The 15,234-nt window shown below is 41.1% G+C and overlaps 1 protein-coding gene across 1 annotated transcript; it reads right to left on the reverse strand.

Moving 5' to 3' along the window:
- Positions 1–8,697: 8,697 nt before the first annotated feature.
- Positions 8,698–15,199, reverse strand: galla-2 (MIP18 family protein galla-2). Its single transcript, XM_080285094.1, has 3 exons — positions 14,784–15,199; positions 10,487–10,638; positions 8,698–9,008 (listed from the first exon to the last, which is right to left on the reverse strand). The coding sequence occupies exons 1-3, from the start codon at positions 14,967–14,969 to the stop codon at positions 8,840–8,842; spliced, it is 507 nt and encodes a 168-aa protein (XP_080141220.1). The 5' UTR covers positions 14,970–15,199; the 3' UTR covers positions 8,698–8,839.
- Positions 15,200–15,234: the final 35 nt, after the last annotated feature.

The raw sequence follows: 15,234 nt of genomic DNA on the forward strand, positions 1-15,234 counted from the left end.
TTATCTGAAGAGAGCAAGATAATAATATGATGTACAGGGTGTTCCAGATATGTGAAAAACTTGTGGAAGTTGTTTTGGGACTCATTTAAATGCCATATCAACATGAGCCAAATTCTTTGCTATAACAGAGCCACGTTTACCGACAACCTTCATCTGGAAAATGCTCTCCCTGATGATTCATCCATTGTCATTAGTACCTTAATTGGCCACTTTCAAGTTTTGGGCTTCAAGGAAGTTAAAAATATCAATGTTAATTTTTGTAATATCAGCATACACTGCATTTGAAATAGATGAATACCATGTGAAAGTACTGTAGCTCTGACATAACAGCAGGTACTTACTGAATATTGTTATCTTTCAATTTAGTCACGTCAGAAAAATACTATGCAATGTGGTCTTGATTATCTTTAATATGTCACCTTTTGTATCCCCAAGCACCTGAATAATCTTTTCTTTCACCTCATGATTCACACCTCGCATTCCAAGTCACAATCCTTATACAGTAGTGTTCCTTCTCTGGGCCTTAGTGGTCAGTTAGGTCTGTCTGGGTCAGAGGCTTCTTGGTTGTCTTTTTAGTTTTGTGAGATGGGACACTAGGCCTCAGCCAACCCACTTCTCACTTTATTGACACTAGGGAACATGTGTGGTTTCAGTATATGGTTACCACCCAGCACAGTAAATGATTTCCTAGCTTACTAGAAATCACTTGGCTTGTCACTCAGTGTAAAGTTACCTTAGGGTAGTCCTACATTGACTGAGTGGATGATGCGTACCCACAACCACCATCACCTTTCTACTCCTTTGTATTCATTCTTGGTTTCCCTATTCCTCTCCCTTGTACCTCATCTTCAGTCTCCTTCTCTGTTCTCCCTCTACTTTATCCTCGTCTCACTCTCCCTCAACTCATTCTTGGTCTCTCTCTTTCTCTCTCTATCATCATCATCAGTATCCTCCCCTTCTATCTCATCTTCAATTTCACACTCCCTCCACCTCATCTTTGATATCCTTCCCTCATCCTTAGTCTCCATTTCTTCATAGCATGTCATTCTCAGTCCTTTTTCACCCTCTCCTACCTCATCCTCAATCTCTCCCTTTCCCCTCAACCGCCTCCCTTGTGTAAAATGGGCCGTCATATGGATGCTCAGCTTTAGTAATTCTCTTTCCTGTGATAACTACAAAATATCCCAAACTTCCCTTTACATATGAATTCTTGGGTCAACCACAAGGGTGTTCCATGCAGAATTAGATTTGACGTGTGGGAAGCAAACCGTGTCCTCCCCTGGTTGTGAGGACTTAGTTGGGAAAGTTGAGCCTTGTGGGGAAAGCTGAGCCCATTGGCCATAGCTCAGTAAGTCTAATACCCACACTCTCCACTACCCTATGCCCTGCACTCACCTATGCTCAGATAAATATCTAATAACCTTTACTGTTTTCGTAGTATATGTGTACTGTAATATAACATTATGTAACCTTGTGTAATACTTTCTTAAAGTGCCCAAAAGTGTCAGTTTATCTTAAATTTGGAGGGGATGTAAAATGTACTTTATAAGATAGCTGGCCAAAAATGGAAGAACCAACCAAACTTCCTCCCCAAGTTTAATTATTCAAGTATTGCAATTTACAGTTAGTGCACAAGGGGTCCAGAACCAGTCTCACACAAGGAGTTCAGAACCAATTAATCTCACACGAGGGGTCCAGAACCAGTTTGTCATACATGAGAGCACTTCTAGTTACTGTCCAGTCCTTCCATGTGATCCAGAAGCCAGCTGGTCTTACAATATCCTCTTCAGAGTGTAGAGACCTGAGGTGGGGGTACTGTAGTCCAGACATTTAAGGACAGATAACTAACCTACAGTACTTCCTGTCTTAGGCTTGTATTCTCATCAGTTAAGAACACTCCTTGACACCTCTTCCTAAGTGTTCTATTTTAGTCACTACTCTTTAGTCACCTCTTCTGTTTACTTGAAATCACTCTAATACCACCTTAATCATCATAAATAACATACAAGTTGATGTTAATTTGTCATATCCAAAAATAAATCACTAAGAGATGTTAGAGAGCTCCCCTAACTAATGAGAATATAGGCCTTGGTGTTATATGAGTGAGAAGGTTCCTGTTGCCTCTTGGACATCACACCTTTAGAGGGCAGTATTCACTCAACTCGTCCAGTCACAAGATCATCAGGGCCAATGAAAAACACATTAAAATCTATATATTCCAGCATTTCTTTGAATACAGTACAATATTAACAAGCCCCAAGCCCTATCCTTAATGAAGAGCAGTAAAATAAATTCAGTTGATTTCATATATAAATTTCACTTAGGATTTTGACCTGCCATACAGCTAACAATTTACTAGGCTGAAGAGATGCACTCCACCAAAACCCCTTGACAAAAATGAGTTTTATATTCATTCTCGTTGCCTTCAGATTATTCAACTTTGATACATCTCATTTTGAAAGGGATGATGGAACCTGTATCTTACCCTTCCTGCTTAAAATTTAAAAAATCATCTGGTAGCAGCAGGGAAAAATAAAATAGATATCTCAGGGCTTTGTTGTACCGCCAGATGATTTTCTTCTGTTTAGGAGAGATGTTTCAAAGCTGAGGGGTTAAGTTACATACAGTATTAACTCATTCCCTACTATGGGGCTCTCTTAAACTGAATAAAATCACTTAGTATCATCATCATCTGGACCTCCTTTCCCAACCCTAGGGCAGGGTGAGAAGTAGCAATGTCCAGACAGCCTAAGTCTGCCCAGTTCAATGGTCCATGCATCCATTCACTCATCATTCAAGCCCACGGAATCCTGGCTTCAAGAATAATATAGTCAAGATGCCTTTATGGTGAAGGGGTTAACTACAGGACATTCAAGCTTGGGGATAACATCAGATCTTCAGTGACAAACATACTGAATTACAGCTAATCAGCATCAATTTCACAAGTTACAAAAGCCCAAACCTTAATCATTACCAAGGAGTAAAAACAACAGCAATGCCATTTTATCTCCTTTGAGGTATAGGGGTCCATGGCTAGACTACCACTGTCCACTACATCAAAAGGCAGTTGACCACCTTACTTCTCATCGTGACATTACAGGAATGACAGGCCTCCAGTCACCTCTTGGGGGATTAAGCTAATGGAAGGCAGCCACTCCGATTAATGCATTCTAACCAGTTTACCACCATGGCTGGGACTATTATGTGATAAATACTTTGTGTAGGTGCATATAAGGATGGGATATGGTACAGTGCATAAAATAATGGTAAATCAGTGAACACAAAACAACTAATAATAAACATGCAAAATGGTAAATTATAAGAATACATCTGTCCTTCATTCAATCCTGTGCTGTCTTGTCAGTTTAGGGGCCTGAGGCAAAGCTATTCATCTTGGACACTTTTAGCAAAGGGACCAGCAACTCATCCCTAAGTGATGTTAGAGGGGAAGGGTCTGAAAGTCCCTGATGAGACAAGGTAAAAAATAACAGGCAATGACACTGCTACCCGTTCAAGATGCCGGGGGCTAAGGTTAAGCTAAAGTAGTCTAGTGTAGTTAACAGGAGATGACCAAGTTACTCCCCTTGGTGGTAGTACGTGACTTCAAAACCACCAGACACCTCTTCTGGGATCATACCTATGGAGGGCTGTAACTTGGACCACTTGCTCTGGTTACTAGACCACCTTGGCATCATTTAATTCATATAATCACTGGTTACTTTCTCCTTGCAAAAAAACAAAACTGAATTAGATATGTATGATATTGAGTGGTAGGAAGTATCTGATGTACTGGTATTTTTCATTAATCATTCTGCATCAACCCTTACAGGCCTCACCAAATGACAGTCAGAACTGGAGAGAATAGTACTCATCATCATCCTGACTTGCCCCACGTGAGATTAGGCCACACACTCATTCACTTACATTCAAGCCCCAAGAATCCTGACTTCACCACACAGGCATAAGCATCTACACGCATTCTTTTTGTGTAGCCTGAGATAAAGACTCGAATAAGAACACCCTGTTTCTGTTTCACTGGTCCACATTCTTGCCACAACACTTCTCACTCTTTTCTGCATCATGTCTACCACTGAGACACAGAATGCTCAGAACATGGCCCGATGAGATGGAGTGTTCTCATTCCTACTTTCACCTTAAATCTATATAAACAGGCAATGTGTATCAGAATAGGTATGACTGAAGTCCCTGTGTAACAAGGTTAGTTAAGGTACTTGGCAACACATTAAAGTACATACTGAAAAGGAATTGCACATTATCAATAGCTGAGCAGAAACTTGTAATTAATATGTAATGCATTGATACAGCAGTATTTTTGTATGAGGGTGACATGCTTCTGAGTTTATTTTGGCTCCTATTAACTGATTTTACTCAACTTAGGAATGGCCTCTTGTAATGACAAAGTTTTACTAAGGCTATACTCTATTGACAGGTTTTAATAAGGTTATACCTAACCCTTCCAGTTTGAGAAGTCTAAGTCAAACAAAATCAAGAATATAGCAAGAATATACTAAAAAAAAAAAAAAAAAAAAAAAACAGGCTTACCCCCCTTCAATACAATGGCATCTTTATCATTCTATTTATTACCTCCAGACAGTTCTGTTCAGCTCTAGAGTTCTCAGACTGAATGGGTTAGATACAGCCTTGACAACCACTTCACAACTAAGGGGGCTCTCTTAAGTTGAATATAACCATAAGGGGACACCATTAATAAAGTACTAATGATGTCCTTGGCTTGAATGGGTTCACACTTAGACATACTCTAGTTACTAACAATTCCATAATCACAGCTGTGCTTAGAACTTCCAGCTGCAATAACAATTTCATTACATGACCAATACTGTACATAGTTAATTATGACTCTGTAGGTATATGCTGAGGTGAACTTCTAGTAAATGATTACTGATATACTAAGAGTACTATACATGTAATGGAAGGAATACAAAGGCAATAAATCTAACTTGTAATATCTATATGAAAGTAAATGACAACAGACATGAATATACTGCACTGTATGTATGAGCATATAAATTACGCTTCTGGCATCATGTAACCCTTTCAGTGGTTTAGGGGTAATGAAACTTAATCTGGCTAATGTTAAATGATTTCCTTAAGCTGAAAACAAATCCTCTCCCACTGAAAAGAGTCTGCTGCCTATCAGACGCTTTTGATATTGAGAACTGTGGTTAGTCCGCACTGGCCTGTACTCTTTAATGAAACTATAATACTGATAAATGGCATAATTCTCTTAATCTCCACAAAATGTAAGTTTCACTGCCACTGAACAATTACACTCTGTCCTCACTGCAAGTCAAGTTCCAACATATCACAATTTTTTCCACACAACTGGTACTGTGAACTGGGAAACTTGGGCAAATCAGCTTCACTGGTACCAATGTTAATCAGTCTTCCTTGAACTTACTTTGGACTTGACAGGAAAAACAATGTCACACTGGTAAATACGGACATTATGAGGATTTGCTGCATCAGACTTTTTCAAAACCATATACCAGACAGTCCATTCTATCTTATACACAATGCTTGGGATACGGTAATCTATTTATCTATCTATTGCCGGACGCCTTAATCCTGTAAGGAGTGGCCGCAAACAAATCGCCTCCACGTCGCCCTGTCCCCAGCCATTTCACTGCCCTGCTCCCAGCTCACCCCCCCCTCTCTCATAAAGCAAAATACTGTCGCTGTGCACAATGATGAGCAAGTAAAGGCTAGGTATATGACAAGCAAGGAAAATTGATGACACCATTGCTAAGATATAAACCCTTTAGATAGATAGATAGATGGACAGAATATGCATTACTAAACTTATAAAGGGTCATTCACTTAGGCAATACATATCTTCTTAAAGGTGATTTGAAACTGAGGAAGGATTTACAAATATGGCACGGCAGTTAATACAGTATCAGGCAGGTGTGAAATACAGTACGACATCATGAAATACAGTCAGTCATCATGAAATAGTCATCATGAAATACAGTTATCATGAAGTACAGTAAGTCATCATGAAATACAGTCAGTCACCATCATGAAATACAGTCAGTCATCATGAAATACAGTCAGTCATCATGAAATAGTGAGTCATCATGAAGTACATTAAGTCATCATGAAATACAGTCAGTCATCATGAAATACAGTCAGTCATCATGAAATACAGTCAGTCATGAAACACACAGTAAGTCATCATGAAATACAGTGAGTCATCATGAAATACAGTCAGTCATCATTGCATATCTGGGAGGTATTCTAATTATAACTTTTTCCCATACAACTGGTGCTGTAAAAATGCGAGTATCCAGCAAGTCAGCTTTATAGGTAGCAATATAACTTCAATGAGCACTTTCCTGTAATTTACCATGGAACGAACAGCAGAAGAGACTGGCAATAAATAAATAAAAAAGGCAGCATACAACAAGGACTTACCCTACGTACTATAAACTTCACACATCCACACAAGAACATCCATCCATTCATCCATCCATCCATCTGTCATCCAGTCCTATGCTGCCCCATGAGGAGTGTACGAGCCCGGGGCAGCATGGTTTTAGTGACAATATTATAATGGTGGTTGAGGGATTAAAGAGGTCATCTGCTGGCTAAAATGATGTATGTTCAGTCCTAGGCCTGGGCAGGAAACAGTTTGATTATTTGAATTACTTGAACACAGACTTTAACGGTCTTCCACAAGCTCCACTGACATGATATAAAAAGCAACCTCATTAATACCATCAATCTCTATCTATCTATTGCCAGGTGCCTTAATCCCATAAGGGGTGGCCACAAACCAATCGCCTCCATGTCGCCCTGTCCCCTGCCATTTCACTGCCCTGCTCCCAGCTCACACACCCCCCTGTTTCATATACCTCTCCACTCCATCCCTCCATCTCATCCTTGACCTCCCCCTCCACCTCGCTCACATACACACTCCTCGTCAGTCCATCACACCAGTCCTAAACGTGCCAAAGCTAGCATGTATTCAATATGGATGGTGGCTACTAGTGAAGAAGTGATTACACATGAGGGTGTGGCACGGAGGAAGGCTGCTGAATCTCAGGGTACGAGGCTATCAACTCAAGTGCCAAAGCCGGACATATCAGAGAGAGAGAAAAAAAAATATGGTATACATATATTATTTACCAGCAGTGCATGCATATACTATTCATGTAAATAAAACCAAGTATTATACAAAATAAAAAAAATAAACTCACAAATACCAGACAGATGCAGGACCACTAGGGCTGTAATGTGGAGCTTCACTAAAGTCTACAGTCATGAGGCAACTCGCATCTGAGAAAAACCTTAGGGAGTGACTGACCAACACGGCCATTCGAAGAGATAGTCCCACAGCTAAAAAGGGCTACAGGAATCATACACGAGTGGCACTGCTGAAAGGACTGGCCCCTTCACTATGATAACCTATGTCACATTAATTAGGCTACCAACATTTTATTGAACTAGTGAGGACTTTCCAGCTGTAATGGGGTTTAAGTCTGTAGGTAATCCTCTACTTATAAGACATCTCCCTTAAACTTAATAAAATTGCCTGGTGGTAGCCACATTTATTAATTTATTAGCTACAAAAAAAGTATATTACTGAATTCAAGTTTACCTCTTGAACTCAGTGACTTTCTCTCTCTATCTTTTATTTATTTATTAATTTTTTTTTAATTCTTGCTACCTCGACATGACTTACTATTAATCTCAAGAGACAACTCAGCTGCAGGGGTTAGGCACAGCCCTCATTACCTCTATCACAATGAGAAATCCTTAAGCTGAATACATTTGCCTGGAGGTAGCAAAATTAAAATACATGATCAGACTGAAGGGGTAAAAAATAAAGTAAGGGCATGTTAATTCCTTCAGCCTGAGGACACTATCTATCTAGCTACAGCCTGATGCCCTAATCCTGCAAAGGGTGGCCACAGGCAAAACACCTCCAAGTCACTCTGTCACCCACCATTTGACTGCCCTTCCCCCAGCTCACTCCTCCCTCCCTCATATACCTCTCAACTCCATCCCTCCTTCTCTAATTTTATAACTATTGCTGTCAGGGAACTTTACTGAGCTATGGACCTCTACTGGCAAAAGGGCTGGGATGTTGTCATACTAGGGGAAGGGGGTGTGGTGGAAGGGGAAACCAGAGAGTATCTACTAACAGAACACTTAAAAAATAATAATAATAATGAAATGGCAGACTGACTTTGATTGGCAGTGAGTCTGACTGCAGCAGAGAAGAAAAGTGGAGGTTTGACTCTTTGAAGCTATGAACATATATTTATCATGATGCGGTGCACTGTCAGGCCTGTTCATTTAATTTAGTCCCACGTAAATGTTAATATTTTTTGAAGCACCCTGTATTCCCAGATGCCTCAATCCCAGAAAGTGTAGCTACAAACAAATTGCATCTGACATTAGGCTGCCCTTCCTGTCACTCCCATCACCCTCAATCACAAACCACAACACTAACCAACCATTCTCTCTCAGCATCAACAGCAAAGGGATCAGTACTAACCAATGCAGTCAAACAAACTGCATCTGACCTTAGCCTACCCTTCCTTCCACTCACATCACCCTCACTCACAAACCATAACACTAACCAACTAACCAACCACTCTCTCTCACAGCATCAACAGCAAAGGGATCAGTACCAACCAATGCAGCCACAAACAAACTGCATCTGACCTTAACCTACCCCTCCTTCCACTCACATCACCCTCACTCACAAACCATAACACTAACCAACCACTCTCACAGCATCCTAGTGATGGGGATCAGTACTAACCAATGCCTCTCTCTGCCACTGTTGTTATGCAGGTGGTGCATGGTGGGAGGGTGGGGCCAGGCACTTGTTAATAACCTCCAGTAAGTGTGGGTTCTCCAGAGCGGCCGCCACTCTCTCCTTGTCTGCCAGCTGCTTGTTGATGGCGTGCTCTGAGGCGTGAGTCCCAGGCTTGATTCGCACGTCAACCTTCAACCTGGATCAGTATTTGCAACAGTTAAAGTATATTCTTTTTTGTCTTAACCATACTTGGATTTCTTTTTTTTTTTTTTTTTAATATACTGTATATATATCTTTTACAGCCTATTTTGGGATACAAAAAAGAAAAGGTATTGCTTTATATCCTTTCCATAACACTTCTGACTAACATCATATTCTACTATTACTCAACATTAAATATGGAGAGAGATCAGATTTAGGCCAGGAGTGAGTAAAACATCTTCTTTCCTCCCCCCACCCCCAGTAAGCTACTTCCTCAACTCAAATACTAATTCATTGTTCCATGAAATCTGATAAGCCTCACTTGTGAGGTTGGAATGAGTCTCCTTCATTACTAGTTAAATCAAACCTCCAATCAGTAACACCTTGCCATCAATAAAGCTGAAAGAGGTTAGGGATCTTTGTCAAGTTAGAGCAACTGCACTATACAGGAAGTCACTGTTTAAACCCTTTCACTGCTGTTGGTAAGCTTAAAAATAAAACTAACAAGTACTGGTATACACTACTAGATAAAGCTGTGTGTCCCAAAACCATGAAATATTTACTACGAGAAAGGTGTATTGACACAGTAACAGAAAAAGTGCATTATAAGCCTGTTCCAGTCCTGTAAAAACACAATTTGGTATGGTATATAAATACAAAAATGTAAGCACACATACACATGCACACATGCACATACACTCTCACACACACACACAAACACACAAACACACACACACACACACACACACACACACACACACACACACACACACACACACACACACACACACACACACACACACACACACACACACACACACACACACACACACACACACACACACACACACACACACACACACACACACACACACACACACACACACACACACACACACACACACACACACACACACACACACACACACACACACACACACACACACACACACACACACACACACACACACACACACACACACACACACACACACACACACACACACACACACACACACACACACACAAAGGAAAGGATGCAGAATATGGTCACAAGAATGATACCTACCATGCTTGAAAGACCTGTTTTATGAGAAGAGGTTGGAGAAGTTAAGTGTTCAACCTTAAGAGAGGGGAGACAGTGAAGAGATTTTATTCTGATGCTGAAGGATTAAGAGGACTGGAAAAAGCTGATACAGAGGCTTTATTGGGGAAAGATGGTGAGAGGACATGAATATAAAATGATGAAGAGCAGATGTCTATATGATGTAAAAAAGGCTTTGTTTCCCAACCAAAAGTATACATAATAACATTTGAAGGGGGTAGTAATGCAGGCAAAGAACACATGTGCTTAAAAACTAGACTGGGTAAGGCAGAAACCCTGTATACTAAAACTGCATACAGTAAATACAAGTAGGTAAATACACTCATACACACAGACAGGCTTATACTCCTTCCTACACATCTACACACCTTGCTGGTAGTGCCTGTAGAAGCTTGAGTCTAATGCTAAGTCCTATAAGTGATGCCATACTGCAGTGGGGGATGGTGGGGGTGAAGTGTACAATGACACGGCCTTGACGCTCACCCTCTCCCTCATGCACCTCACATGCACCTTCCTCAACCTGTAATAAAATAATAATAATGAAAATGAAAAGTCAAGAGTAAGAGCAGTGGAGATGGGACTGCTGAGGAATGTATGTGGAGTACTGAGAGTGGATAGGATATGGAATTATGTGATACGTGAAAGATGCGGAGTGAGGAAGTCTGTGGATACCAGAATCAAAGAGAGTGTACTGAGATGGTTTGGTCATGTGGAGAGAACGGATGACAATAGAGTGGCGAAAAGGGAATATCTGAGCAAATCTGAAGGAGGGAGGAGGCGAGGTAGGCCAAGAAGAAGGCGGAGGGACATTGTGGATAAGTGTGTAAGAAAGAGAGGTATGGAAGTCGGTGAGGCCAAGGGACTGACAAGAGATCGAAATGGATGGATGAATTTTGTGCAGAGAAGTGCATAACCTGGGATTTGGCACCTCTTTTAATGTGACAGCACTCGGATTGGCTCTATCAGATAGGCATATGAGAAGCTACAGAATGTGGTGAATTTTTTTTTTGGCCTATCTGATGGCACCAGGATTTTACGGGCTTGAATGATGAGTGAATGGAAGCGTGGCCCATTGAACTGGGCAAAGTTTGGCTGTCTGGACTTTGCTACTCCTCACCCTGCCCCAAGGTGGGAATGGAGCTCTGGATGATGTCAACAACAACAACAACAATAATAATAATAATAATAATAATAATAATAATAATAATAACAATTTTAATCTGGTCTTTTGCTTAAAAAAAAAAAAAAAAGGAATTCAGTCACACTTGAAAAACAACTGCAGTCAAAACACTTGCACCTTTACAAGAATTATTACATTACTCATATAACACAATACAAACTAGCTCCATTAGAAAGGGATAAAACTGTTGCCATTCTTTACACTGAGGGGACTCTCCCATCATGCTCAGGGGAAAACTGTGTGCTGCATGTATGAGACGATAAAGATTCATGGTACCAAAGTAAGGCTTGGATTAATTGATTATAACATCCACAGACTTCGGAAATGCGAGATGAGGATAACTTAATGGATGCAATGTCCTTCACTAAATGACAGAACACCAAACTGCAGATTTGTTGGTAAGCAACTGAGAGTTTGGCTGAGAACTAAATGCACTGGTGTTTGAGTGTAGGGGTAGAGTGAGGTAGTTTGAACACATGGAAAAATGAGACTAAAAACTGTGTGAAGTGATCAGGAAGGGTACAGCATCAAGAAGACCTACCAAGGCTCAAGATGACATCCTACAATATGATCTCCCTTGAGGACTAAAGAGACATGTTGGAGATTATGCAACATGGATAACCATCAGATGAACAAGACTGACACATGCAAGACTCTACAAAGCCCCACCAATGCAAGTTGCTCCATTAACCCCTCCCCCTGGGTACCTGGTGGGAGGTCTGTAACCCCCATGCGGGTATATTTAGGCCATTAATGAATTTCTGAAAATTTCCAATCCAGCCATACAAAATAGCTGGGAGTGCTACAAATAGCAAACAAATACATGGACTTACCATTTTACTGACATGCGGTTCAGGAAGGAAGGCTGAGTGTGTGAGGGGCCTGGTGGTGGTGCCTGCAGGGGGTACGAATGGCAGGAGGCCATGAGGGTTGCCACTGAGGGAATTGTGAGCCTCACGCACGTACGTCTAACACTACACTAGCTACTATTATTATTACTCACACTAAGTACATATTACTTAAACTATTTACAACTTGCCACATCTTTCTAGAATGTCTTTAGAGTGTGGTAGTCTTGAAAACATGGCAGACACAGAGCTATACCACACTCTTTCCATCAAGTACTAACATCTCGACGCCCCTTATCACGTCTGGCTGTGTTCTTGCAAACAAAACACATCCTCTGTCCCTTTGCTCTTGCTCCAGTGCCTGGTAAGCTTTCAAGGAAATGACGGGAAATATAGTCACGACAGGAAAGTCGATCAGGGGGTCCACTAGCAGGATGACGTCCAGGTATTGTTGGTGTTATAACACCATATGTCTGCAAGAGTTGCTCAACTATCTTCTTGCTGAAAACTCTCAGAGACATTGTTTTGCCTGTCCTGATGAGGTACAGGTTGTACACATTGAATACAGTGATGTCAAGAATGTGTAAAAACATCTTTTCGTACCACTTTACACTCTTGCGTATACACTCAATGGCGCCCACTTGCATGTCGCTCTGGTCAGCCAGTCTCATGTTTACACTGTAGTCAAGAAGAGCATCTGGTTTCTTGATGTTTTCATTTGTGGCTCTGTCTACCATATCCCCTTTGTGTATTGTAGTGAGCACTGTGACATCCTTCTTGTCATGCCGACTTATTGCCAACATCTTGTCTGCCTGTTTTAGCTGGATCTCAGTACGTGACAGGCGTTCTTCAAACTTCGGCCAGTCTCTTCTGTTTGCACGCACTGTTCCACATGAGCCAGTTTTATTTTCTAGTAAAAACTGTGTTAGGGCAGGACTTGTGTAATAACTGTCTGTGTATAAAATGTGTCCATTACCTAAATACTTGTTGATAAGTTTTTTTACCACAGCACCTGAGAAACCATGAGGGTCATTTTTCGGTACTGTACATCTATGTCACTCGCAGTGTACACATGCATTTCAAAAACATAGCCTGTCTCACAACAACAATTACAAAAAATTTTATGCCAAACCACACTCTCTTGCTCGGTATATACGGTACTGTTTGAAACGTACTTTTCCCTGGAAAAACACGAGGGACTCATCCACACACAGCTTTTGAAAAGGATAAAAATACTGACAAAACATTTCTTTCAGCATCATAAAGAAATTTCTAATTTTCCACAAGTGGTCATTTTCAATGGGTTTACTGTTGTCGTGGAAGTGCAGATATTGCAGTATCTGGGTATATCAGTCCCTAGTCATGAATTTTTCAAATGTTCGTACTGTTGTGATGTCTTCCTGAAGCCAGTATTCCCGAAGAACATGTTTCTTGACATGTGCCATCAACATAGTCAATGCAAAAAACACATATAGTTCAGCAATATTCATGTCTTGCCACTGCCTCATATTAGATGTTGAAGAAAAGGGATCTGGGCTGGCAGTGTCCTGACTCAAAACATAGAATAAATTCGTTTGATCACAAAGAAAGTTCATCGCTTGAGCATCAAAAAATACTTTGAAATAATCAACTTCTGTTGACTCGTCATCAAAATGGAAATCATCTGTGATATCTGCACTATCACGATCAAACTCTGGGACAATGGGTTGAAAACCAACACCATCAGTCCATGCAAATGTGGACATGCAGCCCACTCTCCTCCCCACCCCACCAGCTGCCCCACCCTCCTCCTCCTCAGCACTCTCTGCATCACCCACCATGTCTTCAATGGTGACCTCATGTTCACTTTCTTCGCCCTGATGTTCATTTCCTGAATCATCAGAATATTCAGATTCAACACCACCAAGATTTTTCAATAACTTCACCAGTTCTTCACGAGTTAAACCACGCCTAACACATTTCACAAGTGTGGAGGTGAGCTGTGGGGAATAACTGCGAGATGCTAATAGCGTAGGTCTATCCATGGCTGCTCACGAGTGTAATTAATGGGGGCACACACAATACCCTTTGTCTTACCCACCCACGCACCCATGTGGAGGAAAGACATAGGCCAACCAGCCTGGGCCACGCAGCTATGCAAAGAATGGCGCGATACAGTATGACAAAACATTTATTTACGTGAACCAATGTGACCTACATAGCCTACATGTAAATAAATGTGAACCGGTGGGAGGGGTTAAGCACATCATACTGAGTTACATTCTCTCTTAGTAACCATCACCTGACTCTTACTTACACTTATTTTTAAAAAGCACAACTCTCACAGACACTCACAACAGGCAATTCTGCACCAATCTACAAAGCTCCCATTCACCACCACATGGATCATCTGTATACCTACTGTACAACAACAGAAGGTCCTGAAGAGGCACAACTTCATTCAGTGGCACAAATATGACCAGGCAGTGTCTTAGGTCTGCTACTGTACCTGGTTATACAAATATTCCTCAACTATCTCCCTATCCCCTTATGGTACACTGCAAAAGGGCATACTCAGCTTCTAGTCCGCCAGGTTCATGCTCAGATGGTCCTGGAGTCACAATAACATCATTAGAAAATACATTACCAACAACTAACCACATTTAGTTCCTCAAGGCTGAGTGGATGTTCCGGGTCACGAATGTGTCTAATAAGGTCGAATATTTCCCGGGCATCAAAGGGGTCGGCCACGTCATCATCCCAGTCCTGGGGTCCCTCTGGTCGGTTCTGGGCACGACCGTACACATGAGGATTTACGTTTTCCAGACCACCACCACTCGGCATCTTGATCCACGTATATCTTCCTTTTGTGACTGAATCTGTATTTTCTTTTAATTACTGTTGCTTCTATTAATTTTGAGTTTCTTCTCTCCCTTTGTACTCTCTCTCTTTCTTAGTTGTTTCTCCCCTGTTCTTATCACTCTCTTGGTTTTTTTACTGTTACTTATGTCCCACTAATTCTACTTCTTCCCCTGTTTATATCTTCCACATATTATTAATGCAACACTGTTTCTTCTTTCTACTCCTTTAGTCTTCTTTCACTGCTTCT

The sequence above is a fragment of the Coenobita brevimanus genome, chromosome 104, assembly GCF_032717465.1.
Source record: "Coenobita brevimanus isolate Jiangsu-jjx chromosome 104, ASM3271746v2, whole genome shotgun sequence".
Classification (NCBI taxonomy): domain Eukaryota; kingdom Metazoa; phylum Arthropoda; class Malacostraca; order Decapoda; family Coenobitidae; genus Coenobita; species Coenobita brevimanus.

Coding starts and splice junctions, on each gene's coding strand:
- galla-2 (XM_080285094.1), bottom strand. CDS start 14,969: ATGCCGAGTGGTGGTGGTCTGGAAAACGTAAATCCTCATGTGTACGGT. Junction 10,639..14,783: donor GCCTTGAGGAACTAAATGTG/GTTAGTTGTTGG, acceptor ATTTTATTACAG/GTTGAGGAAGGTGCATGTGA. Junction 9,009..10,486: donor CTACAGGCACTACCAGCAAG/GTGTGTAGATGT, acceptor ATACTGATCCAG/GTTGAAGGTTGACGTGCGAA.